The 19,748-nt window shown below is 37.6% G+C and overlaps 2 protein-coding genes across 5 annotated transcripts; both read left to right on the plus strand.

Moving 5' to 3' along the window:
• Window positions 1–264: 264 nt before the first annotated feature.
• On the plus strand, window positions 265–9,185 carry cdh26.1 (cadherin 26, tandem duplicate 1). Its single transcript, XM_026368772.1, has 19 exons — window positions 265–343; window positions 2,088–2,147; window positions 2,236–2,328; window positions 2,432–2,593; window positions 2,704–2,851; window positions 2,976–3,145; window positions 3,251–3,379; window positions 3,460–3,645; window positions 3,754–4,019; window positions 4,410–4,555; window positions 4,642–4,872; window positions 4,961–5,182; window positions 5,604–5,728; window positions 5,871–5,939; window positions 6,366–6,419; window positions 6,536–6,607; window positions 7,079–7,117; window positions 7,257–7,328; window positions 7,591–9,185. The coding sequence occupies exons 1-19, from the start codon at window positions 317–319 to the stop codon at window positions 7,798–7,800; spliced, it is 2,481 nt and encodes an 826-aa protein (XP_026224557.1). The 5' UTR covers window positions 265–316; the 3' UTR covers window positions 7,801–9,185.
• Window positions 9,186–10,829: 1,644 nt separating this feature from the next.
• LOC113167868 (cadherin-like protein 26) lies at window positions 10,830–19,748 on the plus strand. Of its 4 annotated transcripts, none has more exons than XR_003299313.1 (18): window positions 10,830–10,937; window positions 11,249–11,368; window positions 11,471–11,620; window positions 12,203–12,347; window positions 13,583–13,758; window positions 13,913–14,044; window positions 14,150–14,332; window positions 14,891–15,207; window positions 15,307–15,449; window positions 15,590–15,814; window positions 15,926–16,159; window positions 16,538–16,656; window positions 16,911–17,033; window positions 17,227–17,276; window positions 17,375–17,431; window positions 17,548–17,607; window positions 17,721–17,798; window positions 17,881–17,939. XR_003299313.1 is itself a non-coding variant. In XM_026368769.1 (18 exons), exons 1-18 carry the CDS (start codon window positions 10,902–10,904, stop codon window positions 18,109–18,111), a joined length of 2,619 nt encoding a protein of 872 aa, XP_026224554.1. In that variant the 5' UTR covers window positions 10,830–10,901; the 3' UTR covers window positions 18,112–19,748. The 4 variants fall into 4 exon arrangements, 3 of the variants coding, with proteins under 3 accessions (XP_026224554.1, XP_026224555.1, XP_026224556.1); XM_026368769.1 differs by having other exon boundaries at window positions 17,187–17,276; window positions 17,881–19,748; XM_026368770.1 differs by having other exon boundaries at window positions 16,944–17,033; window positions 17,187–17,276; window positions 17,881–19,748.

Here is a 19,748-nt window from a genome sequence, read left to right on the forward strand (position 1 = left end):
CAGGGAGTCTAGTAAAAGTTCACACAATTCTAACTTAAACTCTCTCTCACAGGAGCAAATTCATTGCAAGTATGTATGAAGCACAGCCCCAGCTGGTCTTATCCTGTAGTGTAACTGCATGTACCTATAGAAACTCCATATATAAAATGCCAAGCATATCAAATTGCACAAAACTGTGTGCATGAACAAACAGACCTTTGTTAACTGCAAAGCCAGCCAACCTGCAGCCTGCAGGCACTGGGGGCTGTCTTCTGCATATGCTTATTCAAGCTGCGCTTGACTCTTTTGGAACATTCCCACAGCCGAGTGGATCAGGATGAAGACCAGTCCCCTTCTTCTGTTGGTAAGCATGACATTCTGAGTTATTTACACTGTTAACGAGAGGACAAAAAGGTGTGTAAATGAACAAACGCTGGACGAAAAATGAAGGTGGCAGAGAACAAAAAGCGAACGTTTGATTGTTTTAATCACACAAATAGTGGAGTTGCTTGTGATGACTTGTACACGTACAGCAGTGACTGCTACTTTTTGAGTAGAAAAGACGGTGAAGTAGGTTGGTTATGTGGGTTATGTTAAAGAAATAGGTTGTGGACCCAGAAATGCAAAGCTTTAGAGTAACAGAACTTTGAAGTACTCCGGTGTTATTTATTTATTTATTTTTTGCAGCCAGGTGTTTTGACCTTGGATTTACATTTTTATTGTAATATGTTGTTATTTTGTCATTTTCATTCAAACATCTCGCTTTGCGCAACTTGACTCTGTGCAACGAGAGAGCTTCTTTCATTTTCTAAAAAGTACAGCCAGAGCTAAGCGACTGTCTGTCACCGAGCAGTCTAATTAGAAGTCAGGTAGACGTGTAAGGAATGTGAGGGGAACGACTTCGAGAGTATTTGTTAACATCTTCAACTTTGTCAGTCATTCAGTTAAGTGAAACTCAAACAGCCTTTAATTTCTGGACTATACAGGGTTTAATATAAGCCACCAAGTCTGATGCACTACATATTATGTGCCAGTCTAATGACTGCTAGCTTTAAATAATTAAATATAACACAGAAATAAGAAATTAAAATCTAAATCTGAAGCCCCTGGGCCACCGAAGGCCACTAGATATGCAGGGATTCTCTTACACTTATTTTAAGCTTGCATGTAAACACAAACATTTCAGCTATGCCGTGTTCAGCGTGCAGTAGTTTCATGATTGATTCATCAAACAATGGGTGTGTCACATTTGGCTATAAATAAGGCTCCTTTAAAAACATAATCCTACAATTAGCAATTACAAAAAAACAAGTGTTCTTTTTCCAATAATAGAATATTCTTTCAGTGTAAGACTGATTTAATTTGTGCGTCTTTGAAAATAAATAAATAAACTGGCTTTACTGTATTTTATCAGACCTTAATAAACCAAGGTAAAAGGTAAATTAAGAGATGCTGGTTAGTTGCTTCAGTTTCCTAAGTGAAATATCAGGTGAAGGTTGCATGACCAAAACAGAAAAACATTTAAAATAAAGATAATTATTCAATATGATACAGCATCAAATAGACAAATGTTTGGAAAGATGTCGACTGGCCTCGCTGTGAAAATGAGAGTTGGTTTCAAGCAGGACCTTAAATCTTCTGGAATATTCAACTGGCTGGATTGTGCAAAAGTACACATTTGAATTATATATTTATATCATAAATTGTTTAAATTAAAGCAAATTTAATTTAAAACCTTGAGTTTTTCTAAATTAAAGAGCTAATGACGAATGAGAATTTGAATGGGCTGCAGTTCTGACAAAGCTTTTTTTTTTTAGGAGACAGAGCCAAAACTTTGTAGAGTGCGATGACATTGTTTGTGTAAAATAAAAACAAGTTTCCTAATAGATTTACAGGAGAAATTACCCACATAATTATCTATCGTTATTCCAAGAAATCAATTATGTTGCACTTGAGGCATGTTGCCATACTCAAATGAGATCTGTGATGAATTTTCACAGAATGCTATTACAAATAAGGTGTGATGAGAGTCACTTCTTAAAAGCTCTTTAAGAGTTCTCGGTGATGACAAGAATGAATATTATGATGTATTATATCTGTTGTTGTAGGTTGTACTAGCAGCCCTGGCAGAGACTTGTGGTAGGAACCACAACAGGCGTGCCAAGCGGGTATGTGTCACATGTTTGGATTTGCAAAATCCTGCCAAAATAATTTGCTCTCAGCAAGAATTATGACAACTCTACGTTTGATCTACAGGAGCTTTTGGTGCGTTCCAAAAGACGGTGGGTTTTGTCTACGATTGAATTGGTGGAGGAAGATCCTGGTCCATACCCCAAAATAATTTCACAGGTAAGAACATTATTTTGCAACACAAATGACCAACCGATGTGGAAGCTCAGGAACCCGGATGGGGCCAGCAACAGCAGGTTAACTGTGTGTGTTTTTCCTCTAGATGTTTAATGACAAAATAAGTAATGTGGGTAAAAACCATAAGTTTGCCATAAGCGGAATGGGCGTGACTGAGAATCCAATGGGAGTGTTCAAAATGAATGAACAAACAGGCGTCGTTGAAGCCCTTCGACCTATTGACAGGGAGGAATACGATCTCTTCCATGTAAGCTAATGCAGGTTTACTGGTTTGTTCTGTCTGTTAATAAACACGTTGTTTCATTGTTCTTAGTAAGTTGATTAATAACTATCTTACATAAATGCCTTGAACCACAGATTAAGTTTGATATCTTGAACAAAGAGACCGGGCAGAAAATTGACAGAGAACTGGCTTTTGATGTTGAAATAAAAGACATCAATGATAATCCACCCAAGTTTCTGCGGCCTCAAATAAACGCTGAAGTAAAGGAAGATATGCCTGAGGGTAAGCGCACAGTTGCGTAACCAACTGATAGCATATTCACATTTTCTGACAGCAGAATTAAACATTAAAAAAAAGAAAAAAACAAGTTGCCTCTTCTGTACAACCTTTCCTCACTTTCTTGAAGGATACTTGCCAGTACAGCTGCAGGCCATGGACATAGATCAGAAGAACACATCTAATTCTAAAATCACCATAAGTGTGATTTCACAAACCCCGGAAGAGCCCAAGATTGGTTTGGAGCAGCTCGATGGCAGAATGGCCCAATTGACCTTTGAAGGATGTTTTAACTACGATGTGAGGCTCAATCACTTGCTGCACCTACATCAATGAACAGTTGTGTACATGCACACAGATTATTCCACATGCCATCTTAATGTGATTTCAATCTACATGTTTCAGAAATTAAGGAACTACAAAGTTGTTGTCCAAGCACAAGATCACGGAACACCGGTCCTTTCCTCCACTGCCGTCGTTTTAATCAATATTCTTGACTCAAACACTCATCCACCAATGTTCAAGAGCAAGGAGGCAAGGATTATTCCTCTAAGTAGAGTTTGTTTATTAGTGTAACGTCTGATGTTAAAGTTGAAACTCTTCTGCCTGTCCAGTACCAAGGTGAGGTGCAAGAATCCACCACCAAGAATGATGTTTTGAGAGTTGCTGTAGAGGACAAAGACACTCCTAACACTCCTGGCTGGCGTGCTAAATACTTCTTCATCAAAGGGAACGAGGAAGGCAACTACAAAATTGAAACTGATCCTGCCACTAACGAGGGTGTTCTTAGTGTCATTAAGGTAACTGAAATGTTATTAATTTACAGTGGCCAAGGTTACAAGAGATGATGTATTAAAACAGCAGTTATAGCACATTAGTGCCGGCCTAAACTTGTGAACTTCTTCTAGGGGAAGGATTTTGAGCGGACCACCCTGACCAATCTAGAGATCGGAGTAATGAATGAGGAGCCCTTATTTGTTTGTAATGAAAATTCACCTGTCACAAGCACATTTACTGATTCGGTGAAGGTCACGATGAAAGTAATCGATGTCAACGATCCACCTCAGTTTGAGAAAGATAAGGTCGACATATATAGAAAGGAAGAAGAGGCACCGGGAAAAGAGCTGTTTACTCCAAAGATTCATGATGTCGACTCTGATGTAACCAAAATAAGGTGGGTACAGGAATCAGACAGCCATTGATATTGATACTTGAGTGTTTATAAAATACTATAGCAATATAGCATCCCAGTTTTTGTCTTCTAATATGAATACATACCATACGATTCTGATAAATGTGACTATCTATATATGAACTGTGATCTAGATGTTTATTGAGGAGGCCGTTTTATAGATAATGTTGTTGGTGCTCTCTGGTGGACAAATTCTGTAATGTAACACTTTTGTTTTTTTGTTTTGATACAAATATATCTTTTGCATTTCTTTTAATGCTTTTAGACAGGATCTTATTATAAATACAACACTATGGTTCTTTTGGTCTGCTATAATCCTTTATTTCTTTATTTCATTTTCCATTTTTTTTTGCTTTCTCCTGCTGTGATCAGGTATGTGCTGTTAAAAGATCCGGCTAACTGGGTGACTCTTGATAAGAGAACAGGAAAGGTCACATCAACTGTGAAGATGGACAGAGAGTCACCCTTTGTTGATGCCAATGACATTTACCAAGTCGTCATTGGTGCCATAGATGATGGTATGAAACAGCTCTGCTACATGCACTGTAGTCAAACACACCTTGGTTAATAGGATGCTGAGATTTGCTTTGCTGTGGTTTTCCAGGTGACCCTCCAGCCACAGGTACATGCACTGTCCAGATCCACCTGGGGGACATCAATGACAATGTGCCCAAGCTGACCAACAACAGTCTCATTATGTGCGGAAACAAGCAGAACAAGGTCAGGATGTCTGCCGAGGACCCAGACCTCCATCCTTTCAGTGGACCCTTTGCCTTCTCCCTGGGGGGTCAGGGCAAATCTCAGTCGGAGCGATGGAAAGTAGATCCAGCCTTTGGTTAGTGTATAGCCGTTCATCCACCTTATTACCACATTAAAAAAAGTTGCAAAACCAGTGGCACTACACGTCTTTTTACATTCACCAGGTGTGGAAGGCGGCTTGGTAAGCGTGAAGGCACTTCCTTACGGTAACTACTCAGTGCCGCTGGTGATTCAGGACCAACAGGGCACAACTGCACATGAAACTTTGGAAGTGACGGTGTGTGACTGTGGAGAAGGCGATGTTTGCCGCAGAAGAAAGCCAGTCTCGGTCGCCCTCGGGGTACCAACCATTGCAGTAATTTTTGCAGCAGCTCTCTTACTTTTGTGTGAGTATAACTTGGCTGAGGAAATGAAATTATTCATCAGTGCTAAACCAGGTTTGGTTGATCATAATAAATCTGCCTTCATCATTTGGTGTTTTAACTGTGTTGATAAGCATATATGCTGTATGTGGCCGTCCCAATCACATTTGCACAAGACTCATATTTGGAAGCTCCCCAGTACTACCACAGTCTTATCTGAACCACAGCCACTGAACAGCTTAGGTCTGAAAGTCTAACTCATGGGCACATCATTCCTTGTAATGAGAGAGGAGCAGGTGCTCATTGACTTTCCCCAAAGCTGTTCATATGTGCTACACAGGTTAGGGGACCTACTCTAATTTAGACCACCATTACACCTTTGGATTTCTATTGAAAATACAGCATGTAAACTCTGTTCTCTATGTATTTTGATGTGTGTCTGCAGTACTACTACTACTCGCCTTCATGTGTTCATGTGAAAAGGAATTCAAGCACATTCCCATTTCGCAGAAAGACGCCAACCAGAGCATTATCAAATACAACCAAGAAGGCGGAGCCTCTGAATGCGTGGTGCGTTAGTTGCGTGCAAATAGGCGGGACCATGACATTATGCTATACTGTATTTCTCTACCTGTCCCAATATGTTTCCCGGTTCTGGGGGGGTCTGTCCTATTGTTTATTCTTTTTTATCTCTGCTCCCTTATTCCCTCAGCACCCCTATCTGTTGACACCTACAAGTGATGTAGATGTGACAGATGGTCTACGACAGACAACCCGGCAGGTACTCCACCTACCCATTCAGCCTCTCATTCCTCTTTTTGTAGTTGACATTTTCACAGATGCACTTTTAAGTGCTGGAATGGGTGAAATTTCAGGGTGTGTCATAAGGCAAAGTACAAACTGTCAGTGCTTTGGAAAATGCAGCTCTTGCAGAAAATGATTGACAGCAGTCACCTTTTTTGTTGTTAGTTGTCTATCTACATGGGGCAAAACTAGATAGACAGGTATGTGAGAAAGACATATAGATTCAAAGAGCTAATGTAATGATACCCTGTATGTTTCAAAGGATTAGTGTGAATTATTCAAGAACAGCCAAGAACAATTTTCCAGAAGCTGATAAGCTGTTAAATGCTGCATAGAAGAATACTTTTAGCTATCTCCTGACCTCTGCTTTATTCATTTGTCCTGTTGACTGGATCTGCCTCAGGTGTTTCCAGTGATGACACAGGACATGAATATTTACAGTTCAGGATACACCACGGTGAGTTTTTAAAATGGTTTCTGGTGTGTGTTTTAGTATCTAGAAGACAAAGACAGGACTTATTACATACTATGCTCCACCACCCTTACTTTACTTCTCCTTTTTATCCCCTACAGAACTATAACATGAACTCAGAGGCAATGGGGCATCACAGAGACACTTTCAGAATCAATGAAGGGCAGAACATAGTAAGTAATAAAGGTTAAGATTACAATTGTTTTGGCATATGTATTCCTGGAAGTTGACTGATTTTGTCCCTTAACAAAATACTGATCTGCAAAAAATGTATGAATTTATGGAAAAATTATATACATGGGCTCTATTATGATGCCAGGTGCTTAACTTAAATTTAAATTAACTTAAATCCACCACATGGAGCTACAATCTGGATTTTACTGCACCCAGTTAGTCTTCTTGTCTGTTTATTATCTAGAAGAATAGCTCAATAGAACTTGTCTATTTTTTTTAGTGAAATAAGTCATTTGTCTGCTAATCACAGCTTTTTGATTTACCTTAAATTCAATTCATTACAGATCAAGAGATCTGTAGAGAGAAATTTTTTTCTCACATTATTATGTATTAAATCGCCATTGGATATTGTTTGCCGTTGGGTTGTGATGAAGATAAAATCTACGATATGTTTGTGTTGTTCATTTCAGTACTCCTCATGGACTGCAAACACGACAGACAGCTACCTGGTAAGTAGCCGTTATTGAGTCGTAGTGTTTTCAACTATCAAGTATACATAAAGTATGTTTATTAAGTACAGGGAAGCCTGTGCATTTTATGTTTTGCATTTTAACCAGAAGAACTAAAAGTCCACCTCTCTGTCATCAGGGTTGCTCATCAAAGTACCAGGGCTTTGGGAGCCTGCTGTCAGATCAATACATTTCAGATCACATCAACAGGGTAAGAGAGTTTTGTTCTTTGTTTTTTTTTTTTACTTAATATACTGCACCATTTGCCCAGCATTACTGTGGTAGACAGGCCAGGATAGCATCCTACTGGTATGGACAAGGTTAAATTAAACATCAATAATGTTCATACACATAACATCGATAGGGCTGAATTCAAGGTTACAAGGTTGATTGGCTCAGGATTTAGAAACAAGTAAAGTTACTTGAAAGAAAATGTGACCCATGAATCCATATTCGACTCCTCTATTCTACAGAAACTGCCCATGATTGATGGAAACGGGCAAGAAAACGAACCCAAAGGCTATGCATACGAGGGCGTGGGCAGCAGATGCGTGTCACTGGATGAGCTGTCACTCATCACCGTGGGAGAGGATCTGCAGTTTCTGAATGATTTAGGACCAAAGTTCAAGACCTTGGGAAGCATCTGTCAACAGACACTTCAAAAAAACGTTAAGCAGTATTAAAGGTACTGCTGGAATGGGATGTTTATATCAAGCACGTTGCTGTTCACTTCTAGTGTGAGATCATGGACTAATCTGATTGGATCTTTGGAGGAATAGCCTATACCGCAGTGGCTGGACGTTATGCTTGCACATTTTGGACTTAAATAGCCAGGTATTGTTTACTGGAATTCACCCGGAAACAAGGAATGGGAAACGCTGTTTGCTTGCTTGAAGATGGTGTTAATGCACTGCACAAACTGTCATGCTCTGGTGATTTTGAAATGCCACGTTCAGGAAGTGACTGGGAATTGTTACTTTTGTGTTATAGTTCTTGTTAAAACTGGGATATCATAGTGTATTTTTACTTTATGCTGTCATTTCACTTTATCTCTTTATAAGAAATACTAATAATCTAAAAATCAGTATTGGTCAACAGTAACTCAACATTTGTTCCTGTTAAGCTAAGGTACCACAGTGTAAGTGGTTTTGAATGAACAATGTACATGTCTTACAACAATTCATTTCTTTGCTTATTTTTCTTATGTGACTTTTTTTTTTTTTTTTTTTCTGTCTTAAACCCATCATTTATAGAAAATAAATTGAAATGTGGAACTTAGGTGTTTGCTTTTACTCAAATGTATGTTGATAGGAATTTTGGTATGATTTTTTATTTTAATTTTTTACATTGAGAGAGGGGAAAAGCGTGTATTTACGTGATCAAGATAAAATTATATGAACGGGCAACACTGTGTTACTATGTAACAGTGTTTATTTCACATACATATTGGCACTATCAGTGGGTTCTCATGTAATTGCTTTTATCATTTATTTGTATAGTACAGATGAAAGCTATTCTAAAGACTGACATAACTTGTCAGTGAGGGAGTGGTGAGTTGGGTTGGGTTTACAGTTTTCTCACCATTCCAGTAAATTATTTCACTTAGCGTAACATATTGTTGCATACAGTCTCAGATGACTGTTTGTAAAACGCATGACAGCAGCTGTCTTCAGTTTCAGTAAAGTCTAAAGACGGTTTTTTATTATGTTCCTGTCATTCTGCCAAATAACCTTCTTATTACAAACAATGTGAACTGGGTTTGTGTTTGCGGATTTTGGAAGATAACATCAACGTCAACCCAACTGATGGTCTAAAACACACTAACACTGTTAAGGCACAATGTGCTAAGCAGAGCGGCAAGATGTAGTTAAAGTGTTTTTAGTTTTTAGTAGTTATTTGTTAGTTAGATGTTTTTTTTTTTTTATTACATTATTTACACATGACGTTTCTTTGTTACCTCATGGGAGAATAAGACACAAAAAAAGAGATCAGAGTATAAAATGTTTTGTTATTATTTTAATAGATTTAATTGAATTCTTTCTGATAAAGGCTTGTCTTAATTAACCACCATAAGACTTTTTATTTACTTTTTAGCTCACTGACACAGCTGACACACTGACATAGCTTGAATCTCCCTGGCAGAGTGTTTTCCAATTACACTTATCTTTTTTCTTGAGAAGTGATATTATCTTGTCTGCTGGGAAATGATGACACGGATTTTGAATGATGCTAGCTCAAACATGTAAGCAATTATGCAAGCTGTTGTTTAGGGTTTCTGCAGCACAGTATACCTAAGTGATTAATGTGTAATACTATGCTTTTGTTGTCTTCGTACAGTTAGAAACAAAGAAAGAGACTTTGTTATAAAAAGATTATTCATTCTCTTACCGCCACTGCGATGTTAAGCTGTGTGAGTCAGGTATAGTGACACACTATGTTAAAGGACACATGTTGCACCACTTTTCAGATCCCTGCACTGGCTTCCTGCTGCCCACATCAGGTTCAAAGCCCTGATTTGCCTGCAGTGTGGTCAACTCAACAGGACCTGCTTACCTGAACTCCCTTATCCTGGTCTACAGTACCTCTTACTCACCTAAAAATATCCCATGCAAAACTTTTCAGCTCTGTGGTTCCACGATGGTGGAACGACCTACCCGCCTCTGCATGTTCAGCTGCCTCATTCTCAACTTGCTGAAAACAGAACTCCTCTGAATCGCTCTCTGCACTCAAAACCTTAAAAGAAATTTAAAAAACAAGTCTTGCACTTATACCCCATGAAACTAAAACTTTACTTTTGATGTTTCACCTCCATTGTAAGCCGCTTTGCATAAAATCGTCTGCCAAATAACTAAATGCAAATATAAACTCCCTTATTGAATTTTGATGATTCTACAGGTCTATGGTGCTCTGCAATACCAATCCAATTAGCTAATTAATTAGCAGTTAATAGGTTAAAGGAAATTATGACGTAAAAGAAGGGATCCACTTTTTTTTTTTTAGAAAATCACATTTGCTTTTTATCTATCAGTCTCAAAAGGGAAGATGCACAAAATATCTAATTATGTTGCTGAAGGTAAAAAAAAAACACCAAACATATAACAAACACCACAAAAAATTGCAGAACTTATAAATGTCGAAAGGGCCCGAGCTGAATCTATGCAAATGCCAGTGCCAATACAGGTGTATATAGATGTACAGTAAATAAAATAGTAAAAAAAGATTTAAAATAAAATAAATATATAGTGTAAAAATGTCTAATGCAGGATACATAATTTAATACTATGTATTGTTGTATATTTGTTATATAAGGCTGAGTGATGCTCAGTACATTTTATGTATTGTTATAGACTCATTCATAATGTTCTTATTACATTGTTTATAAAATAGACGTTTCATTGATGTTTGATTCAGTTTGTTTTTAACTCTAGCTATATTTCTCAGCTGCGTTTAGACTCTGTCGCCTTGTTCATGCGTGTGTGCATCAGTGTCAGTCATCTTTGTTATTCTTATTGTTACTGTGTGTGAGTACAATGAGAGTCACATTCCTTGCATGCACAAACATACTACTAATTCTATATCCAGGTCTTACTTAGATAGTGTTACAACCAGCTCCTATCAAAGTTTTCTTTTTCTGACATGTTTTTTTTTTTTTTCTAACACAGTCCCTCCCATTCACAGGTACACTGCAGTCAAAAGCAGCCTGAGCATTCAGCTCAACTTTTATTCCGTGAATGTACCTGGATGGGGACGGACTAGCTTTTATAACAAATCCTCTGGACACAACATGGAGACCATACACCTGAGCCTTTTAATGATACTGGTAAGAATGTATCTAACAGAAGTGAGCATGCAGTTTATTTTATTTCTGCTTGTCAGCTTTACAAAGTTAGGAAATAATTGAAATATTTCTTTTATATTTATTATTATTATTGTCAGACACAGGTTAATTCCATCATCATTATAGATTACCGTCCTGTGTCTGTGCAGCACTGTATTTTTCACAACATTTTACACAAACTAAATAAACTGGGTTATTATTTCTTTAAGACTCTGTTAATAATATGAATAATCATGTTTGTATTTTATATGTATTTAATCTGTTATCTAACTAATGGAATGATTTTTATACAGTGTTTTGGAGTTGACAGGTCGTTTACACAGATTTTGCAGCGACGAAAAAGAAACTGGATCATAGATTCTTTTCCTTTTGATGAAGGCTACAAAGGACCTTTCCCATTAAAACTGGGTAAAGTGAGTATCTCATGAAAGTCACAATACACGGATATGAACAGCAAATATGACAAGACAAAAGAGGATTAGTACCAAATTTGCTGCTGTTCTGACTCTCTATAGGTTGAAGTTGTGGCGAACTCTTCCTTTCAACTCAAGATACAGGGCCAAGGTGTTGATGAGGAACCAAAGAACATATTACAAATCGATGAATCAACAGGGGAGATTACTATCAATGGGCCTGTGGACCATGAGAGATTCAAAGTTTTAATGGTAAGATTCAATCTGATTGAGTCAGCTCTACCACTCAGTTGAGGCATGTTATACAGTTATATACAATATAGTGGAAATCTTCTTTACTATATACACACACACACACACACACACACACACACACACACACGAACACACACACACACAGCCTAACCCTTCTGTAGTTCTGTTTTTAACAATGTGCAAGCCTCATGTGTAAAACACACCTCTAGTTTGTGTATGGAGAATGAAACATTGGTTGTTGTCATTATTTGACTTAAAGAAATAAAACATGTAAAGGAAAATAATTCTAATGCCTTTTCATGTTGGACACATTAAAGGGTTGATGATAATGATAATTTCAATACCTTTTTAAAGACCTTTTAAAAGTCTCTATAATGGAAATTGAACAACCAAATGACAAAAGAATCAATTACAATAAGATTTTTAGATAGAGGATGCAATAATACAAATAGGCTAAAAACAATATATGATTTAATTTATAAATATATTTGTTTAAATACAATGATTTCTTGTGAGTTGAAACATTTTATCACTACTGTGACAGAATCCTTTATCACAGTTCCTCATTTTGCTTTACAGCTAAAGTTCCAGGCATTTGATAAACTCAGCAGCTCAGTAGAAACAAACCTGGGCATTGAGGTACGGATTCTTGACTCAAATGACAACCCTCCAAGATTTGACCAGGATATGTACCAGATCACTATAGATGAGTCAACAGAACAAGGTAACTATCTATCTGTCTATCTATCTATCTATCTATCTATCTATCTATCTATCTATCTATCTATCTATCTATCTATCTATCTATCTATCTATCTATAGATAGATATATATATATATATTCCTTGGAGGCCTGGGAGCTTGAGGGTCCTGCGCGGTATCTTAGCTGTTACTAGGACTGCACTCTTCTGGACAGATATCTCAGATGTTGTTACTGGGATCTGCTGGATCCACTCTCCCAGTTTGGGATTAACAGCCCCCAGTGTTCCTATCACCACGGGTACCACTTGGGCCTTCACCTTCCACATCTTTTCCATCTCTTCTTTCAGCCCTTGGTACTTCTCGATCTTCTCGTGCTCCTTCTTCCTGATGTTGGTATCACTTGGGATTGCTACATCTATCACTACAGCCTTGTTCTCCTTTTTGTTCACCACTACTATGTCGGGTTGGTTGGCCATCACCAGTTTGTCAGTCTGTATCTGGAAGTCCCACAGGACCTTAGCTCTGTTATTCTCGACCACCTTTGGAGGTGTGTCCCATTTTGACTTTGGCACTTCCAGCCTGTACTCGGCACAGTTGTTCCTGTACACTATGGCGGCCACTTGGTTATGGCTTTCCACGTATGTCCTGCCTGCTATCATCTTGCATCCCTCTGTTATGTGCTGGATTGTTTCAGGGGCATCTTTGCACAGCCTACACCTGGGGTCCTGCCTGGTATGGTAGATCCCAGCCTCTATCGATCTTGTACTCGGAGCCTGCTCCTGTGCTGCTAGGATTAGTGCCTCTGTGCTTTCTTTCAGTCCAGCTTTGTCCATCCACTGGTAGGATTTGTCAAATCAGCCACTTCTTCTATCTGCCAGTGGTACATACCGTGCAGGGGTTTGTCCTTCCATGAGGCTTCCTTCCCTCGCTCCGTGTATGTGTGTGTATATATATATATATATATATATATATATATATATATATATATATATATATATATATATATATATATATATATATATATATATATATATATATATATATATATATATATATATATATATATATATATATATATATATATATATATATATATATATTTACATATTTACATGTTTCTGCATGTCTGACAGGCACTGACAGGCACTGACTTAATTACCATTAAGGCAACTGCTGTCGACATCAGTTGCCTTAATGGTAATTAAGTCAGTGCCTGTCCAAGGTAAAATGAAACATCCTTTTTTCTAATACTGACAGGCACTGACTTAATTACCATTAAGGCAACCGATGTCGACAGCAGTCCTAAACATAACAAATTTGACTTAAGGATAGTCTCAGTCTATCCTACGCCACATGACCTGGAATTCTACTTAACGCTACTCTCTGATGGTCAAATTGGAACCATTTCATTCAAAGGGTGTCTGGACTGTGAGGTGAGAAATTATCTAAAAATTATCTAATGCATTACTAATCTTGGAACTTCTGTTTTCTTTAAGCTGAAAGATTTGGCCAAATCAGATATGTTTGATTGTTTTCTTTCTTTCTTTCTTTCATTTTGTAAAGTAACTGTTCTTTACAATCCTTTAGAAAGCGGAGAAATACAGCATTATAGTGGAGGCTAAAGATCGTGACACATTAGTACAGCTCTCCAGCTCCTGCACTGTCATAATCAACATAAAAGATAGAAATAACCATATTCCTGTGATCACACATCAAACTGTGAGTAATTACTTGGTTTAGTTTGTAAGGCAATGACCTCTGTTATGTAATACAAGAGTCAAATTTAAAAAATTTTTTAAGTTTAATTTAATTTTTTTCCCACAGGGTGAAGGGAGAGTTAAAGAATTGCAGGAAAATGTTCTAGTTACACGTCTGCAAGTTACAGATAAAGACACCGAAGGTACGGAGGCCTGGAAAGCAAAATATCAAATACAAGGAGACACAAACAACAACTTCAATATCACCACCGATGCAGTCACAAACGAGGGACTGCTGTATGTAGTAAAGGTATTTGTCTGTGGTGATACAGTGTATTAATATTTTTATGTTATAGATTTTTTAGGTTTTATATATGCCCTTCAGACACTGTGGATCTATTCTACTCATGTACTCATTTGATCTATAAAATGTTCCTCTGTAGCTTGTACCTATCAACCATTTTAACTTTTCATTATTAGTTAAGTAAGTTGCATTTAATTCAGTGAAGTTTATTCAACTTACTAGTTAGATCAACTGAAATATTTTAAGTTGATCTAATTATTAAAGTGTAACTTAGTTTTTGTTTTGTTATTGTTGTATTTTTTTAGAGCATTTGGACATTATTGGATGCAGTAATTGAACTGGGGTGATTGCAGTTTTTTAAAGCAGTCAGTGGTTCGATTCCTGATTCCTCCTAGCTATCAATAAAGCACGTCATTATTATTATTACTTCCATAATAGGGATTTGGGTATCACATCGCAGAAAACACTGAGTACCAACGAATAACTGCTAAACTACCACTACTACAATAAATTTGTGGGTTTTGTGATGTATGACGTAAATTTATATATTTTTTGGTTTTACAGCATCTGGACTATGAACAGGGTCATCTGAAGAATTTGACTGTCACCGTGGAGAATGAGATCCCCTACTATTTATGCAAAGTAATCAGTCGCACCAACAGTCGTCTTTGGGAAGTGACTGTTACTAGTGGAACAATGTCAGACAAGGCACCAAGTCTATCCACATACCATATGACAGTGATTGTAGAAGATGTCAATGAGCCTCCAATCTTCAATCAACCAAACAAAAAAGTTCAATTGAAAGAGAATATTGGGGCAGGATACTGGCTGGAAAAATTCACAGCTAAGGACCCTGATGTCAACCAGAAAATCCCATTAACGTAAGTCATGAAAATATTTGTTTTGTCCACCTTTGAAAACAGCATCACTCAGTCTTAGTATAACCATAAAAGATGTTTAACCCTATCCATGTGTTTCAGATACATAAAAGGACACGATCCGGCTAATTTGATAACAGTGGACCATAATACTGGAGATATTACCCTGTCAAAGACCATAGACCGAGAGTCACACTTTGTGAAGGATAACTTCTATGTGGTCACAATATATGCTGTTGACAATGGTACGAGCTGGAGGACTATTTACATACTCTGTTTTTCATTAATTGGAACTTAATATAAACTATTAATATAATTCTTATTATGTAATTATTAATTATTATTAATACAAATGAATGAAGATGTACGTGTTTTTGGTCACCAGGGGAACCTCAAATGACGGGCACTGCAACCCTCAGCATTCATATTATTGATGAAAATGACAATGCTCCATTCCTGAATGAAAGCACAATTGACATTTGTCAGTCTAATGGATCCACCTGGGCTAACATCACAGCCAAGGACCTGGATGAACATCCCTATGGTGGACCTTTTAACTTCAGGCTCCTCGGTGATGTTGAGGGCAAGTGGAAGGTTGATCCTGCACAAGGTGAGCTCTAATCCTGACAGCTTTTATAGGATCAACATACAATAGCCATGATCAAATAACTTAAAGTCACATTACATGTGGAAGATTTGACAGTTCGTTTGGCATATACAGGGTATACAGTCAAGCTAGTGAAAGAGGAAACTGTTTATTCTGGATACCATGAGGTGTCACTGGAGGTGTCTGACCTCCAGGATAAAACAGCTGTTCACACCCTGACGGTGATGGTGTGTAGCTGCTCAGACACAGCAAGGCCAAATTGTCGTTTCCGAAAATCTACTGCCCTTAAAGCAGGGGTAGGAGCCGGGGCACTTGGAATCGTTTTTTTGGGCCTACTACTATTTGCAGGTGGGATGCATGTCTACTTTAATTAACACGATGATAGTCGATAGGATTGACTTATCTACAAAAAACGTCCTTTGGTAAACGTTTAGTAGTCTCATTTAAGACATATACTCCCTTCCAAAAGTATCGGAACAGTGAGGCCAGCCCTCTGGTTTTCACGTTAGTTACACCTCTTAACTATAAATACAGTCTGAACCGGCAAAACCCAAATAGTGAACTGAGCATCTTTTATTGTCAAATCCAAATGTCTTCAGCGAAAGTAAAGAAACTGGCCTCACTTTTCCAATACTTTTGGCAGAGAGTGTTACACTGGCGTCTTTGATTGTATTGATGATTGTGTGTGTGTGTGTGTGTGTGTGTGTGTGGTTTTTTAAATTCTAGGCATTTTACTCTTGGCTTTCCTGATTTCATGTAAGAAAAGGGGTGTAGAGATGCCTGATTCCAGTGCAGAACAAAAGCTGATGAAATCTAACACCGAGGGAGTGGGAAGTGACTGCAAAGTAATTATTTTAATTTTAAAATGAACTCCATCTATCTATTAGCTACATTTCTGGCGATGCAGAAGGGCTATTCCTGCTAACACTGGATATTCACAATTACCAGTATTTATTTTTCTGTATTTTTATTTACTGAAGGTAAATATGAGCATTTGTTGTTTTTGAAATCTAAAAAATCTAATAGTACCTAAAAATCTATTCTTATATAGGACTTTCTTCTACAGCAGTAAAACCACAGAAACTTTCTGTTCTAATAGTTTACAGTAAGACTCCAATCAAATTTTCAACAGTTGGCTAATGATCCATCGCACCAGAGATATCGTGAGACAGCAGAACAAATCCATGTGTCCACAGGCTCATCTCAAGCAAAGATGTGGACAGTAAGTGGTTTTAAAAATACATCAACGTAATACCAAGCACGTGATGATGTAATGCAAATAATGCAAATCATTTTGAACCACGCCAAACGTGCATTAATTCAGTTTTACACTTACTGTTGTTTGGTCCTCACTTAAAATTTTTCATTTACAAAGCGTCCAACTGCAACAGTATCCATTGCCAATGATATTTCAGGGTATGGCATGTCCCAGACTGATGTACAGTCAAGAAACCATCAGCAGCAGGTAACAGAAAAATGAAGACTTTGAAGCAGAACGCATGCTAAAGTGAGATGTTCCCACGATGTGACCCGTTTTTCTTTGTCTGGTTGTTTTTTTTCTAGTTGGGATACAACTCAGCAGTCGGAGGATCATTTACACGCAGGGACTTTACACGTTGGGTAACAACCATATTATTATGATTAAAGGAGCTACAATTTCTTACAGATCATTATACCCATATTTCAAAAAAATGCCATAATGTAAGTAATAACTATGAATATACTTGACTTTTCAGTCAATGGGAGCATTGTCAACCACAAGAACGAAACACGAGCGTCGAAATTCTTTATGTCAGGTACTGTAACAAATGCTGACAAATCTTCATTTCTCTTTTAGTGTTCATAATAAAATGACACATTTTTGTTTGATTTGTTATTTAAAATAGAGATCTGCTTTTGATTTTTCCAGAATTTGATGGGACATAGACAATACTCACATGAAGAGAATAATCTATTCTATCATCGACTCGAGTGCCAGATAAAAAAGGTAATAACAAGATTGCCTTCAACCCCGATTAGATTAATTCTGCTCCTTTTCAAACTGTATTCTCCTTTTTCCTCCTTTCTAGAAGCTGTCCTTGCTTCAGGCAACGGAAGAGGAGCTGGATGAATATGCTCCACATGTCTACGCTGAGGAGGGAGACACAGAGGACAGCTCTGAGCTCGATGCCATCTCCATCTCTGATATTTCCTTTAACGCAGACTTCAGCCAGGACTTGGCTTCCAGGTTCAACACTGTGGCCTCAAACTGCATGCCCAGCGAAAGCACTACTGCATGCAGTAAAAACAACTTCCTGTGACACCAGCTCCAAGGATGATATAATTAGAAAACCATAACACTAAACTGAAAACATCATATTCGTACAACGTGTGTAATTACAATTTAGAGTTATCGATTCTCACTTTTAAATGTTGCCTGGATATAGCGTTAGGTAATTTCAGAATAATGTTACTGGTGACAGAAAGTTATGATTTTTTCAAAACTGAAACCGTTTCTGTCACACAGAAAAACAACTCTAATGTTCAGTGTAAATTGTTGTATGCACTTTCTTCATTACTATATGTTCAGGCACAATAGTGTCCAAAAGACAAAGATTGAGACAACAGACTATGTCCTGTGGAGGTCACAATAAGTTAAGAAGACTTGCATAGTAAAAGTTGAATATGAGTGAAGCTGCCCCGAGAGAACCTGCATGAAATAACAACAAGCACACAGAGCGAGGGAAAGGAGACAACACGTCTCATGATGAAATCTGCCCAATGTCTTCAGTACCTGCTCGTTTGTTGTTTTAGCTTTGGGGCCGATATAAAAGTCTCCTATCACATAATCATCCCTCTAATCTGACAAACACACAAGTCCATTCATTTCTTCCTTAACTCCCTAACTGTCACCTGATTACTGTATCAACATTGGACAGCATGTCTTGCAAAATAACATTTGCTGGAAACAAGTGTTGACAAGCAGAGCACAGTCAGACTACTGCAGAAATCTTCATTAGCAACCAAAGCATTTTGTTTTCATGCCCTCCTATCTGCTGATCTAATACCTTATAGTTATTGCGTAAAGCAGGTGTAGTTTCTACTGAAATTTAAGGCCGTTTCTCAGACACAAGATGACAACATATAATCACCACAGTAATGACGGGGATAGCCGGTGACTCACTCCTCACCACGTATTCTGTTTCTTTAGTTTCACTTACCTTGGGATATTCTTTTAGATTCATTTTAGAATACATTTTTGGTCATTTGTTGTTTTATCTTAGCTTAGCTTTGCCACATAATCATTACGAGTGCTTTCTTTTCAACATGCGAACAAATTCACTAGGAAGTGAAAGTCGAACCATGTTTTCGAAATGAACATCAAAAATATGCAGGTGTGCCGTCGTGTAAATAAAGGAATTTCTGAGGAAATGTGATGATTGTTAAAGCAGCTGAATCACCACAGCCCCACAAAGGTGAATACAGGTCAACCATGACAAGCTTCTTGTCAAACGGGTTTGGTGTTTGTGTGCTGTAAGGGCGTCCATGTGTTTGTACATTGCTGTATGCTTGGTGTTAGCCTGACCCTCCTATCCCTGGAGTTTACATCCAAATGTTTAGACAGATTATTTGACATACACAAAAACATATACCATACAGTATTAGGCCTATCTCATAATTATCTGTTTTATAAATTTCCTGTAAAATACTGACACCAAGTGGTTATATAAACAAGAATATAACGTGCTTGAGTCTTAGCTTACAGCAATTGTGTGCATCATAATATCATAATATTAGGACATTAATACCATGTTAATTAATAAAAATAGCCTCTAAGTTTTAATGTGTATATAGTATTTGTGTCTCATCCATGTGATGAAGGATTTATGTGTTTAGGAAAGAGGTCTGAGTGAACTGCTCTGAGGCTCCGCAATAAAACTGAATCTTTGTTCAGCCA

The sequence above is a fragment of the Anabas testudineus genome, chromosome 7, assembly GCF_900324465.2.
Source record: "Anabas testudineus chromosome 7, fAnaTes1.2, whole genome shotgun sequence".
Lineage (NCBI taxonomy): Eukaryota > Metazoa > Chordata > Actinopteri > Anabantiformes > Anabantidae > Anabas > Anabas testudineus.

What these genes read in the sequence shown, in the direction of transcription:
- cdh26.1 (XM_026368772.1), top strand. Translation starts at nt 317, where the DNA reads ATGAAGACCAGTCCCCTTCTTCTGTTG. An exon ending in CCAGTCCCCTTCTTCTGTTG is followed by an intron (nt 344 to 2,087) that starts GTAAGCATGACA and finishes CTGTTGTTGTAG; the next exon opens with GTTGTACTAGCAGCCCTGGC. An exon ending in TCAATGAAGGGCAGAACATA is followed by an intron (nt 6,608 to 7,078) that starts GTAAGTAATAAA and finishes TGTTCATTTCAG; the next exon opens with TACTCCTCATGGACTGCAAA.
- LOC113167868 (XM_026368769.1), top strand. Translation starts at nt 10,902, where the DNA reads ATGGAGACCATACACCTGAGCCTTTTAATGATACTG. An exon ending in AACCAGAAAATCCCATTAAC is followed by an intron (nt 15,208 to 15,306) that starts GTAAGTCATGAA and finishes CATGTGTTTCAG; the next exon opens with ATACATAAAAGGACACGATC. An exon ending in CTCAAGCAAAGATGTGGACA is followed by an intron (nt 17,034 to 17,186) that starts GTAAGTGGTTTT and finishes TCATTTACAAAG; the next exon opens with CGTCCAACTGCAACAGTATC.